The sequence below is a fragment of the Prunus avium genome, chromosome 5 (assembly GCF_965620075.1).
Source record: "Prunus avium chromosome 5, drPruAviu1.hap1.1, whole genome shotgun sequence".
Classification (NCBI taxonomy): domain Eukaryota; kingdom Viridiplantae; phylum Streptophyta; class Magnoliopsida; order Rosales; family Rosaceae; genus Prunus; species Prunus avium.
In genome coordinates, this window is record NC_142288.1 from 23,415,054 (window position 1) to 23,428,234 (window position 13,181).

Consider the following 13,181-nt stretch of genomic DNA (forward strand, 5'->3'; position numbering starts at 1 on the left):
GATGGAAAGAGAAATAGAGAAAGCTCAAGAGCAGTGCTTGGGCCATTTTCCCAGCCATCTATGCATCGAGTGTGTGACTCTTACCTGTTGATGCATTGTCAATCGACCCTTCCGGGTGATATATGGATGAACAACATTGTATAGTTGATTTAAAAGCTACAAAGAAACTTTTTCCTTCTTTTTTGGTAAACAACCTTTTCCTCATTAGTATAGCATTTTTAGCATTGTCGGTAACACTCTCGACCCTATGATCTAAAAGACAAAGCTAATGCAAGTTGATTAATAGTGGTTTATATGTGCCCATCAGTCTCATTTTTAATGCCATATAAATCCAATGTCTAATGTCAAATCCCCCACTGACGTACGATTAAAAAATATCTTGTTGGCATTTTCCGGTAGCGTTTTGACATGGATGCCCTGCTGCTACATTCAACCTTTCTTTGTACCAAAATAAATGCAATTTCTTGACTTTGATTTTCCATGATCCATCACTTTATAAGAAAATTGGATCAACTATGTTCAGCTTCAGCTTCTGGTCCTATAGTTTGCAGACTTGCAGTAATAATAAACAACTAAATTAAGTGGTTACCAACTTGCCATTCATAATTAATCAGAGGGTGAAGTAGTTGGCTCTTAAGGCAAGACATCATAAGATATAGAACCACTGGATTAAATGATTTTTTTCTGCAGCCAAGCTAGCAAACACCATCACTTATGTAAGTTGGGATCAAAGTAAAGATTCATCTTCCTCCCATCAACTTTGGGGGTCCCAGGTTTGAAAACAATCAAACCACCACATGGCTGACAAGTGGCTTGTTTTGATGGACTTATTGGTAGGCTTTTTCCTCTTTGCAAAGGAACTCATAATAAGCAGTGTAGCAAAAATGATTAGTGACTCAACTGTTTGATGTTTTGCTTTCAAGAATAGAAAAAATGATATTTAGTTCTGATTGATGTTGTCACTTTCTTAATAAATCCAGTAACAGCATTCTCTCATTCTCACTTTTCTGAGTGGAAAAGTCAGTATCTTCTATTCCTTATGCTGACAGTTTCTTGTCAACAAAAGACATAAATATTCCATGAATGAAGGCCAGTTGATTTTTCCTGAGCACCCAGGTGACTGTGCTCTTTGCCATCTCACTAGTTTTTATCTGCTATTTCTTGTTTGCTTTCTTTCCGGGAATTTATAGTAAAAGGAAAGTAACCATACTGTCTTGTTGTGCTGGTTTCTGATTTTCTGACTCAAGTAAGCCAAATATTTGTATTGCTTTCAGCACAGAATCATGGTTTCTCTGGTTCAAAATGATCTCAGATTAGCATGTCTTTGCTTTCAGCTCTGTGACTGATATCAGAAGTTTGTGTTTTCTGCAGGTGGCAAAATGCAGTCTGTCCCAAAAAAAGCTTCCCACCATGATGATGAACTCTTCATGCAGCAGAGGGTGCGCTTTTCAGAGAATCTGAATGTATGTTTCACCTCTCTTCCATGTTAGTCTTGTCCATGAAGTTTTCCAAACTCATTTTATGGCATTTGCTAATTCAGGAACTGAAGAATCTGAGGAAACAGTTGTACTCAGCAGCCGAATATTTCGAAATGTCTTACAGCAAAGAGGACCAAAAACAATTGTGAGTTACAGCACAGAGGACCAAAATGAATTATGGCATTTGCTAATTCTGATTGTTGTTTCTATGTTTTGCACTGGTAGAGTGATGGAGACCTTGAAGGATTATGTCCTCAAAGCAGTTGTCAATACTGTGGATCACTTGGGTTCAATGGCCTATAAGGTCAATGGATTTTTGGATGAAAATGTCACTCAAGTCTCACAAACTGGGCTTAGGTTGTCTTGCATTGAACAGGTTGGAGCTGAACATTTTTCCTCTGTTAATTCAACCCTGTCTAAACTTTTTTTTTTTCCGGAATTTCTAGCGACTAAGGACGTGCCAAGATTTCGTCACTCAAGGGGGTGTCTTCCAAAATTCTTTAGCCTTAAAGTTTCCCAAGCACCACAGGAGATACATCTTTCCAGGCAAGTATGTTCTCATCATGAAACTTTGATTTTTTTTTTTTTTTTTGGGGTGCCTACCCTTTGAACTTTTTGCTTGATTAAAAATATAGTTTTATGTTGGTACTTTGGTGCTCAGTGGGAGTAGCCGTGGATACTGTTGGCCAGTCTGCATTGAGACAAAGTGCTGAAGAGGATTTGTATGAGATTACAGGTATTCATTTCATCATAAACAATTTCATCCTTCAATATTTTGTAATTTTCATTTTAATTGTTAAATTACTGGGGAAAATCTAATAATTTGTTTATGCGAATATTTTGCTGAAGCAAAAACAATGAGGGAGATTGCTCCAACAATTGTCAGGTAAATGTTATCTGTGAACACCTTTTTTTTTTCAACATAATGGCCAAACTTATTCTGAGTCTGAACTTTTTTCACCAAGCCTGTGTGCTTTATTTCTGATGCAGTAAAGAGCCTTCTGCATCACACCCTGCGCAATCTTCACCTGGAGCATTTCAGTTCACAAGAATTTCAGCCAAACATGGTTTGTATAAAATGTTTATTCCATTTAATATGTTGCTAAGCTTCTGTTAGCTATACAACATCTTTAATGCAATTTTCCTCAATTTTTTCCCCATAAAATCAGAGAAAAGAACGGTCTCACCGCATCGGTTTCCACTTCCCCGTTGTGGCTCTCTTGTTAAGAGATCAAGCACTATGAACTCTTCTTCTACTGTCAAACAGCGGGTAAGCACTTGCAAGTTTCAGCTCTAGTTTTTTGAATAATCAAATACTTGAGATTTAGAAAATATATTGGATTATATTTTCAGTACATGTCGGAGCCCCGAACCAGGAGATCAATTTCATTGTCTCTTCATGCTGAAAGAGACAGGACCAAAGACACTGATCAGCACTCAAGCAAAAATAAACATTTGTTTAAGGCCTTGCTTAGCATGCGCAAGTCTAGAAAGGATGCCACATTGTACAAATATTTGGATGAGAATTGAGAGAACAAAACAGAAAGAGGTATCACGAAGCCTATCAGAATTTCAGTTTACACTTTCATGCCTGTGTTGCTCTTTGCTACCAAAATTCTAAATCATTCATAAGTTTTAAGTGTTCAACTTCTTTGGTTGCATCTACGTCTCGTTTGTTTCTCATTTTTGACCATCTGCTAAGAGTAAAAGAGTGAATAAAATCATCAAAGCCACAACATTGAAGCACAGGCCATACAGAACATTAGATTCCTAACTCTCACTAAACAAGGACTCACTAAAAGCTATCACACAACATATACAAAGCAAAGTGCCAGGTGTTGTTTAAAATCCAAGATCAAAACTAGGGCATTCTTCGATTTGCTCACAAGTAGGCTCCTCAGAACTACTCCTTTTCTCATCCGCAGCATCATGAGAAACACAAGAACTCAAATTCGATTTGTCGGAAGTATATGCTGTGTCATGCCGTCTGGTGTCAGCTTTCACATGTCCTGGACAAAACTGCTTGAGACAATTGCAAACACGATATATCATGTCAAAACTACAAAGTTCAACGATGGGTGCTATAGGAGTGAAATCCATGGTAAAAGCAATAAAAGAAATAGATAAAAGAGAGCTATCAACCATGTATTGTCTGCATAAATTTCAAACATTGAATGAAGATCGTGTGCCATAGTGGGATTCCACATATACTTGAATGATATAAGTCCTCCATGGATTGGGTTCAACTAACTATATCCCAAACTTCTTCGTTTATGCAGGATTTACACTGGTTGTTTATGCAATACAATAATTTTAATTATTTCCCCTTTAATTTGTTGGCTAACAAGGATCTCAATATGAAAGAGGCAGACAACCCAAATTTGAATAGTACAAGCAGAAAAAGGAAATTTGGCAATAGATACTGTGGTGTGGGGAACAGTCTAGACCTGGTCGGAGTTTCTCATGTCGATTCCATCAGCTACTTGACTGCCACTACCACTGGATATTGCTGCATATTCCAATTCATATTGAATTGCCACATAATTAATTTCAGAAAATATAACAGTAAAAGGTGATGCAAGTTTAAACAGTTCTGATAAAACTTGCCTTTGAAAGACATAGGATCAGGGGGGTTTCCAGTGTCCATATTTTCACTTTGCTCTATTCTTTCAACTGATCTATGTGGTTGTGATGGTCGACCATCTTCAGGGAAATTCACTATTATAGCATCTGAAACTTGAGACTCCTTAGTGGAGGCAATTGGTCTTGCTGTGCTGTTATTAGCATGGCCTGAAACTATCCTCTCCTGAGCCATAGGTCTTTGGAGAATGGACAAAATCTGATTGGCTGCAGATATGGAAACAGATAAAGAATCAGCAATGCAGTAAGATGTAAAGGAAATTACTCAAGATAGACAGATCAAAGCTCCCACGTGGCACGCCTACCTCAGGCGCCAAAAAATGAAAAGCAGAAAATAAATACAACAAACAATAAATTACAAAAGGAGAAGAAAATACTTCAAATTCAATAAATTATTCTAATTGATTCACCAAGTAATCCTAGACTCACCATCACGTAAAGGCTTGTTTGTATGGACTGCCCTGCTTGATTTAGTTTCCTCTACACTAGAGATGCTAAGATTTGACTCTGAAGCTTTCCTGAAATAATCTTTGTTGTGAGGTTTTCCTTCACCTTCAGGCCAAAAATGCCGCAGACATAGTCAAGACCTCAGCAAGCATCAATGTCTAAGTTAGCATATTATAACAGAACCATACCTCCAGAACTTGTATATAGTCTACCAACCTCCACCAAATATTTTGGCAGCTCAAACATACATCCTGTTCTTATATCTTCTGACAAACTGATATACTTACTGCTCAGCATGGTTTTATCTTCACTAAGTAAACTAACCTGACATACATACAATGACTCAAAATGTCAGAAGCTAGTTTTGAATTCAGTATCCCACAAAAGTGATGCAGCTCTAAAGGCTTATAGGATTTCATGCAAGGCATAGATGGGCATCATGTGACACATCATGTACAGTAGAAATAGCTCATAGATAGGAAAGCAACACCAATTACAGGGAGCTCGAGATAAATGTAAACAACCTTCTTACGGTAAGAACCAGAAAAGTCAAGTCTGAGAATGCCACCATGGTACTTCTTGGCCTTTTGAGTAATCTGAGTGGTGTAAAGAGCATGCCACTCTGCATTTTAGAGAATATAAGTGCAATAGGAATCTTAGAAGGATAACTCTCACAGACAGAACTAAGGGTAGTGTTTATGTGCAAAGTGTATATCATGCAATTTCCATCCTCCAATTCTGTAAAACGTATCCAAATGGTCCCAGAATAATGTAAATTTGATCCCTTCAACTATAATGTAAATTTGATCCCTTCAACTATATGATCTCAACTTGTTAACTTAATTTCCAAATTTAAAGGTGAACACTGATTCAAACTATGAAGAACATCAAAACCGTTGCCTTTTCCTTGAAGACTCTGCTTTTGGTTATTAAGAATAAAACAACATTTAAGATTTATTCCATTACATTTAAGATTTAAAATAAGGGATTACATGAAAGGTGGAAACCTGTACATCATTTATAGAAATAGATAGAAGGATCCATTGCATAAAAACCATGAAAATGTAAACAACAACAAAAACAAAAGCCAAACAAAAGCGAATATATGTCACACTAACCTTTTACTTCAAAATTATTGACTATAACACAGTCATCTCCACCACCTAATTTCCTTGTTTCCTGGACATAGCAATCGTCTTTTCCTCGAAATTTCAAATCTACCGAAGCTTCATGGTTTCCTTCAGGTTCTCCAATGTCAACCAAATGAGCATCAAATGTAAATGATTCACCAGATCTTATATCTTCATCTTTTTTGAGGAACTTGCTATCTATGAGTTTCCTAGTCGCATCAAACAGCAGGGCCTGTGCAGAACAAAAGATGGAACAGTAATCATCAAATTTCGTAGAAAGTGAAACCAACAATAAGAAGGGAAAAAAGAACAAATTTTACAATCAGTTAGATCATACATTGTTAGGTGTGGGAACAAGATGATAACACTGAAAACATCTAAAGTTTCTTAATATATTACCTGCCTCCTTTGGGAGCCACACATTGCTAGTTTTAAGAAACCATCATGGTACTTCTTGGCCTTTTGGGTTAATTGTGTAGTGTACAGGACCTTCCATTCTAAGTTAGAGAAAGGAAAAAAGTTGTCAACCTTGGACCCGATCATTGGGGGCGGGGGGACAGATAAGATAAATGAAGAAAATATGTAAACAGTTGCAATCAGAGATACAAAAATTAAATCTGGAACAAGAAAATACCATTCCCTTACGAACCTTTCTCAGCACCTTTATCAGTGATAACACCATTACTTTGTTCATGCTTTACTCCTGCCTCTCTAACAACATTACGTTTATTTTCTTTGAAATGCAAATTTTTCCCGGGTTTATTATCTCCTTCACATTCTCCAATTTCAACTAAATGAGCACTAAATCCTATTGATTCACCGGATGCTAGGACTTCATCTTTCTTAAGGAACCTGCTATCTAAGTGATTCCTGCTTTCATCCAACAGTATTATCTGTACAGAGAGAGAAAAGGTAAAGCCTGAGAGTCAATTTTCCCTTAGGTAAATTTGTGTGCAATTACACACACGACTCGACAAAGGATTTGTACTTCCATAAGTGAGGAGTGGCCTAAGGATTTATAGGAAAACTTGAGATTGCAAATAAGAACAGATGGGTAGTAGGATAAGTCAACCTGCTTTCCATAAGACCCAGAAATTGCAAGTTGTAAGAAACCATCATGATACTTCTTGGCCTTTTGAGTTAGTTGTGTGGTGTATAGAACCTGCCATTCTGGATTGTAAATGGTAGACCGTGAAAACAATTATAAAAGGAAGGAAGTGGGGAATATAAAGAACAGAACACAGTGAGTCCCAGAGAAACCATGATACTATAATGAAACTAACACATGCCAAATGTGAAGCAACAACTCCCAATTAAAGGGACTTGTAATATATTGCAGTACAGAAATCATAAAATTCTGCTATGCTTCAACATTTTAGAGTTAAAATTGCTTTTACATAAATAGAGCTACTGATAACTAACAAACCTGTCTTGCTAGTTTTCATCGTTTCTGGACTACTTTGTGCTGCACCATACTTGTGCTGTTCCCTATTCTTGAACTCTGAAATGTGAAACATAAAAATAAAATAAATTAAAAATTTTCACATGTGAAAGGAGATTATAATGGGAGGCAGACTAACCTCTAATTATCTTTTGCGACGGGCTCGAATTTGGCTGCGGCTTATTCCCTGTAAGAATCTCAAAATTGGTGATCTCAAAAGCAAGGAAGCAAAAAATATACAATGCTATGGAATTGAACAAAATTTATTGAGATAATAACAGTAGAAACTGAACTTGTATTCACAAACGGCTTTGCGCGTTTCTCATTGAATTTCATATCTTTTGCTTGAGAATTGAAACCAGGTACAGGTTTGCGATCTCCTTCGGCTGAATCAGCTTCGTTCACGTCAACAAGAAAAGCATTGAATGTGAGTGTTTCGCCTGAGCTAACTTCTTCGTCTTTCTTCAAGAGCCTGCACTCCAAGAGCTTCTCACAATCGTCGTACAGCAACACCTGTGCATTAGAATAAAAAATTTAAGCACAAAACTATGAATTGAAAGAAAAAATTGAAGTAATTTTGGGATTTATTTGAAAATTTGTGAATTAAATACCTTATTAGTGGAGGTGTTGAGCTCTAAGAAACCGTCCTGGTAAACCTTGCGCTTCTGCTTCATGTGCTTGGTGTAGGTGACGCTCCACCGCTTCACTTCCGTCATTGCCGTCTTCTCACTCACTCTCAGTCTCTGAGGAGGAGGGCGACGAAGATTCCAGAAAATGATCGAAATCTTCACCAAAAGAGCATTTGGTTTCTTATGGCGGGGGGCTACCCTCGAAAATTTTCGAATTGGCGGTGCTCAACTTCGTAATTTTAACCAAATTCATGAGTCTTTCAGTAATTTTAATAACCGCCACGCTGGCTTATTCGACCGCCATACAAACGACGTGTCGTTTAAAAAGCACTGCTTTCAGCTTGTATATTTTGCAAGCGCAAAGCTCTGTTCGAATCTTCAGTTTTTTTGCTCAGATCTCCCAATCTTTCTCGTGGATCTGTACGAATTCAAAGACCCAGACTTCGAACATGGTCAGAATCAGTGAATTTTGTTATTGACTTATTTCAAATTTGATCGAAATTGGGTGTTTATATTAAAAATTAGGGTTTTGATTTGCACTTCTTTGGATGCAGTCGGCGCTTTTCAATTTCAATTCGTTTTTGACGGTGGTGCTGCTCGTGATTTGCACGTGCACGTTCTTGAAGATGCAGTTCCCGGCCGTCCTCGAGCAGAAAACTGGGTCAGTCACAGTTCCATGTCTTCTCTAATTACAATTACTTACTTTAATGGGTTGTTTGTTAATATTTGTTTTCCATTAATTGCATTGAACTTTACAATAAGTGCTTTTGTTTATGTGAATGGGTACTGCTTTGATCGGAATATGTTTGATAAAAGTCCTGAATGATGTTGTTTGCAAAACCTATATAACAATGTCCAGGCTTGGAAACTATTACCCTAATTGTAACTTGTAAGTTTGCAATATATGATCACTGCCTACGCACATTGTTAGGTGAGGCTAAAATACTTCATTGAAATCTGTAATTCAGCCCTTCTGCTTGGTTTAAGCATTGCTTCGCAGTAAAGATTGCTTAAACACAAAAGGGTAGCAATTTTTCCAACTGGATATGTCTTCTTCCTGGCTTGTTTGAAAGGCAATGGTTGTTCACACGCCCACACACACACATACTAGATGATTGCTATTTGGACTCTGATTTTCACGTGCAGTGTAGTATTCTTTATGCATTCTGTCGTCCTGCTTACGCTATAAGAGTTCTCTCCGTAGGATACTTGCTTTTCTTCTACTTGATTTACTGATTATTTTCTTCCGTTCGGTGATGTTTGTGTCATACTTTCCTTCATGCTTCCATGCCTTTGTATGATATGTCAAAATTCAAGTTCTAGCTCTGATCTGATTCCATGCCTTTTTTTTGGGTCAATGTTCTGATTCCATGTCTGGTGCTGGCAGGTTCCGGGGATTTTTTTGGAAGGCAGCAAGAATAGGTAGGTTACTACGATTTTCTTTTGACTTATTATCTATCATGTTGCTGCTAGAGTAGTTGGAATTACCTAGTTCATGGGTGTGGTGGATGACTTTGTTGCCACTTGGAACAGGTGAACGCTTGAGTCCTTGGGTTGCTGCTGGATGCTTTACAATGGGAATTTCAATCTTATTTTTCTAGGCCCAGGTTGCTTTTGTGCTCCAGGAAGCTGCTGCAGGTCTTTGTTAATGTCTCTTTTTTGGCCTAACACATGTATTGGTTCTTGTTCATGACCTCGTAGGAATTGCGATGCTAATGAATTTTACATATTAGGTTTCTGGTTTAAATGATTTGAACATCTAATTGGTGGTTTAATTTTGCGACACAAACTTGTATAACTTGCATGTTGATTTGTATATAGATAGTGTTACAGTTATTTCTATCTCCACATCATGAATGAATGGAAATTCAGCTTCTTATTTCTTTGCCTCTCTCTGTTCAACTCCTAATTTGAATTGGCTAGTACCAGAGAGTTTGTCAAACTGGTTACTAGGGTGTTAGGGTTTTGGTGTTAATACTTTCATACCTCGCATATGGAGGGATCGAACGACCTTAAATACTGTGTTTTCTTTTGTTATAGTGGGAAAATATGAATATAACATACATTCTTTTGATAATTTTTTTCTATATCTATTGGGAATTTATTTTTCTTATGGCATCTTCAACTCATTGGCCTGGGCGAATAAGAACTCGTTTGAATTATGAATTATTTATTTTGTTTCTGTTATACGTTTATAGCTCAGTCGTTCGAAACCATATGGATAGAGGTTCGAAACCCTAGGCACTCAATGAATAGTTTTATAGCTCATACTCTCTTTTCCCAATCGCTTCTACTCAAAAAACAAAAACTAAAAAACTATACACCCCGAAGAAAAAAAAAGGTTATAACTAACCACCAGATAAGTATTTTGTCATTGCAAATTGAGCAAGCGGTAAACATGTGACTAAATCAAGCAAACAAAAACAAAAATCCACCTGGAACAAAACCTTAAAACCTACCTAAAACATAAAAGAACTATTAAAAAAACCTAGCTAGATGATCTATACGATCTACTCATTCAAATAACTAATTAAGCTTTGGAAGGCGCCTTGGGTGGAGAGCGTTGATCAGCGCAACTTTGTCTAACGGCAGGAACATAATATCTATTGTTGAACTGGTCTAACATCACGCCAAAACAATTCTGATCAATTCCATCGATGGCAGCGCAATAATCTGGTCCAATGCGACTATAATCGCCAGTTAAAAGTGCAGATATGAGGTCTCCCACTAATCTGTCTATGTCAGTTAGTGATGACCAACATTTTTCATAATCTTCTTGAGTTGGTGGCTTCCATGTTGCCGGTGCCGGAACTTGTGGTGGCGGCGGCTGTTTTGTGGCAGCCGGTAAGGGTGGTGGCGGTGGCGTCAAAGGCTGCCCAAAGTAGAACCAAAGTCGTGAGACTGCCTTTGGATGTGGCGCATGTGAGACTACCTTTGGATGTGCATGTGCAGCACGATCAATAAGGAATTGGGTGACATAGGGAGGGTTATGCCTCCCAAACCCTACATTGAATAACAATGCTGAGCTCAGAAAAAGCAACACAATGGAGATTGAAATCCTCATATTGATCAATGATATTATTCTCTCTCTCCCTGTCAATTGTGCTTCTACATGTTGCTCTCGTAGGGGTTTTTATAGTTTGTTAAGTAGAGTTGGACTAGTTTACAACCTCATCAGCTTACATTTTTTATGCGAAACACTCAAGCACTTGTCTTCTATTCAAACTCATAAAAGGGTTTTTAATATGTGACCAATATCCCCTGAAAATAAAAATAATTGTGGTTCTTCCTACGTTGCTCAGTTCATTTTCTTGATCCAAAAACAAAAACTATAATCATTTTGAATAAAATTTATGTTGTTTTGAATATATATATATATATATATATATATATTGACGGATCCCTTAAATAATTTTTTCCTTATAAACCCGGGTATAGCTGTACCTTTTTTTAAATAGCAAAACCCGGGTATAGCCGGACGGCTATACTATTTTTTTTAAAAACAAAAAGAGAACCCGCCTATCGCCTAGGTGCTCACATGTCAAAGTAGTATAGCCGCCCGGCTATACTATTTAAATACATTATTTAAAGGGTATGGCCTTGGCTGTACGGAGAAATACAAATAAAACTAGTACTGCCGCTCGGCTATACCATTTTTTTGTTTTTGTTTCTTTTTTAAATTTCCTGACTTCAAAGATAACTCGATTCTTACATCATTCGCCCTTTCATGAGATGAAGTTGGTTCTATATGAAGAAAAATAAGATTGTTTCATAAAAATAATAGACTAGTTTAAAGGATTGTTGTTGATGACAAACAATCAGAATATAACCAAATAACATAATAAAACTAGATGAAATATATTATATATATATAATCGAATCAATACAACAATGGAATGAATAAATTACAGAGTACTGACTTGGATAGATTATAGAGTCGTGCAGAGTTGCAGTGTCCTTTAGATAATATTTCTCCTCTACCCTAGTGCTTGTAGAGGAGTTTGCCCACAGTTAATATATAGAGGTCTGATACCTCTTCATCCAACAGTTACTAAAAAGAAATATTAATTAAATCAAGAGGGTTGAGGAGAGATTTTATTTTTAATTTTTTAATTAATATTTTATTACACATAAGCAAAAAAATGGGACCGAATAAATTACACGTCATCACTTAACGGATCTTCTAACGGTAGAACCACATTGCAACAAATTTTAAATGTGGAGGTACATCATTGTTAAAATTGAAAACATGGGGACAAAAATGCCTTAAGAGTACAACTTCACGGTACCAAACTGAAATTAACCCTAAATATTTTAGTAAAGAAAAAAAATTTTAAAAATTAATTACTATTTATCAAGTAATGTAATTTATGAAGTTAACTATAAATAGAAATTTTAACCGTATAGCCGTGCGGCTATACGCTTTAAATAGTTTAGTTTAAATGGAAAAATAAAAAAACCGAGTATAGCCGCACGGCTGTACTATTTTTTAAAATGGAAATACCCGTATATAGCCGAACGGCTATACTAGTTTTTATAAACAAAAACAGGACCCGCCTATTGTCACGTGTCAAAATAGTATAGCCGCCCGGCTATATCCTAAAAAAAAAAAATTCTGACTTCAAAGATAACTCGATTCTTACATCATTCGGCTTTTCATGAGATTAAGTTGGTTCTATATGAAGAAAAATAAGATCGTTTCACAAAAATAATAGACTAGTTTAAAGGATTGTTGTTAATGACAAACAATCAGAATATAACCAAATAACATAATAAAACAAGACGAAATATATTTTATATATATAATCAAATCAATACAACAATGGAATGAATAAATTACACAGTACTGACTTGGATAGATGATAGAGTCCTGCAAAGTTGCAGTGTCCTTTAGACAATATTTCTCCTCTACCCTTGTGCTTGTAGTTCGATAGGAGTTTGTCCACAGTTTGATAGGTCTGATACCTCTTCATCCAATAGTTACTAAAAAGAAATATTAATTAAATCAACATGGACCAAAAGGCCCAATGCCCATCTTTTGACAATTATATACTTTTATTTATTACCCAAATATATATCCAAGTCCAAACCAAGATGAGGCTCAACTTTGTCTCCACTAGGCCCATACCCTATTTAGTATTTCTGAAGTGTTGGTGGTTATAAACCATGAAAGGAAACAACTCCCTTCCAATGTGGGAGTAAATGAAAGTGTATTTTTCCTATACAAACTCTACAGTTGTGGCTTTACTCATTGAGTAATACTAAGAGTAATTTATAAAACGTCATAATCTTTCAATTTGATTCTAGAAGGTGACAAGAAAATTTGAATGGTGTATTTTTCCTATACAAACTCTACCATTTTCAAATTGCCTCATAGGCTATCCGCACTTACTTTTTGCTTTCCATTTTCTTCTCT

The 13,181-nt window shown here is 36.5% G+C and overlaps 3 protein-coding genes across 5 annotated transcripts; 2 read left to right on the forward strand and 1 right to left on the reverse strand.

Moving 5' to 3' along the window:
- Positions 1-922: 922 nt before the first annotated feature.
- LOC110771731 (protein ABIL2-like) lies at positions 923-3,008 on the forward strand. Of its 3 annotated transcripts, none has more exons than XM_021976081.2 (10): positions 923-1,116; positions 1,372-1,463; positions 1,541-1,623; positions 1,704-1,854; positions 1,925-2,028; positions 2,114-2,214; positions 2,328-2,364; positions 2,469-2,545; positions 2,648-2,748; positions 2,832-3,008. In XM_021976081.2, the coding sequence occupies exons 1-10, from the start codon at positions 1,080-1,082 to the stop codon at positions 3,006-3,008; spliced, it is 960 nt and encodes a 319-aa protein (XP_021831773.1). In that variant the 5' UTR covers positions 923-1,079. The 3 variants fall into 3 exon arrangements, with proteins under 3 accessions (XP_021831773.1, XP_021831774.1, XP_021831775.1); XM_021976082.2 differs by having other exon boundaries at positions 929-1,116; positions 1,925-2,024; positions 2,140-2,214; XM_021976083.2 differs by having other exon boundaries at positions 1,112-1,246.
- Positions 3,009-3,196: 188 nt separating this feature from the next.
- Positions 3,197-7,979, reverse strand: LOC110771730 (uncharacterized). The gene is made up of 14 exons (XM_088253151.1): positions 7,748-7,979; positions 7,430-7,649; positions 7,276-7,323; positions 7,122-7,196; positions 6,768-6,865; positions 6,345-6,588; positions 6,095-6,192; positions 5,684-5,927; positions 5,090-5,187; positions 4,754-4,889; positions 4,548-4,670; positions 4,086-4,325; positions 3,926-3,987; positions 3,197-3,497 (listed from the first exon to the last, which is right to left on the reverse strand). The coding sequence occupies exons 1-14, from the start codon at positions 7,850-7,852 to the stop codon at positions 3,321-3,323; spliced, it is 1,968 nt and encodes a 655-aa protein (XP_088109277.1). The 5' UTR covers positions 7,853-7,979; the 3' UTR covers positions 3,197-3,320.
- Positions 7,980-8,001: 22 nt separating this feature from the next.
- LOC110771726 (kish-A-like protein) lies at positions 8,002-9,648 on the forward strand. Its single transcript, XM_021976071.2, has 4 exons — positions 8,002-8,217; positions 8,320-8,426; positions 9,153-9,187; positions 9,299-9,648. Exons 1-4 carry the CDS (start codon positions 8,017-8,019, stop codon positions 9,364-9,366), a joined length of 411 nt encoding a protein of 136 aa, XP_021831763.2. The 5' UTR covers positions 8,002-8,016; the 3' UTR covers positions 9,367-9,648.
- The last annotated feature ends 3,533 nt before the right edge of the window (positions 9,649-13,181 follow it).

What these genes read in the sequence shown, in the direction of transcription:
- LOC110771726 (XM_021976071.2), top strand. Translation starts at nt 8,017, where the DNA reads ATGAGTCTTTCAGTAATTTTAATAACCGCCACGCTGGCTTATTCGACC. An exon ending in AGACCCAGACTTCGAACATG is followed by an intron (nt 8,218 to 8,319) that starts GTCAGAATCAGT and finishes CTTTGGATGCAG; the next exon opens with TCGGCGCTTTTCAATTTCAA. An exon ending in TTGGAAGGCAGCAAGAATAG is followed by an intron (nt 9,188 to 9,298) that starts GTAGGTTACTAC and finishes CACTTGGAACAG; the next exon opens with GTGAACGCTTGAGTCCTTGG.
- LOC110771731 (XM_021976081.2), top strand. Translation starts at nt 1,080, where the DNA reads ATGAATGAAGGCCAGTTGATTTTTCCTGAGCACCCAG. An exon ending in AGATACATCTTTCCAGGCAA is followed by an intron (nt 2,029 to 2,113) that starts GTATGTTCTCAT and finishes TTAAAAATATAG; the next exon opens with TTTTATGTTGGTACTTTGGT. An exon ending in AAGAATTTCAGCCAAACATG is followed by an intron (nt 2,546 to 2,647) that starts GTTTGTATAAAA and finishes CCATAAAATCAG; the next exon opens with AGAAAAGAACGGTCTCACCG.
- LOC110771730 (XM_088253151.1), bottom strand. Translation starts at nt 7,852, where the DNA reads ATGACGGAAGTGAAGCGGTGGAGCGTCACCTACACCAAGCACATGAAG. An exon ending in CTGGGTCTTATGGAAAGCAG is followed by an intron (nt 6,589 to 6,767) that starts GTTGACTTATCC and finishes CTCTCTGTACAG; the next exon opens with ATAATACTGTTGGATGAAAG. An exon ending in ACATGAGAAACTCCGACCAG is followed by an intron (nt 3,498 to 3,925) that starts GTCTAGACTGTT and finishes TGTCTCAAGCAG; the next exon opens with TTTTGTCCAGGACATGTGAA.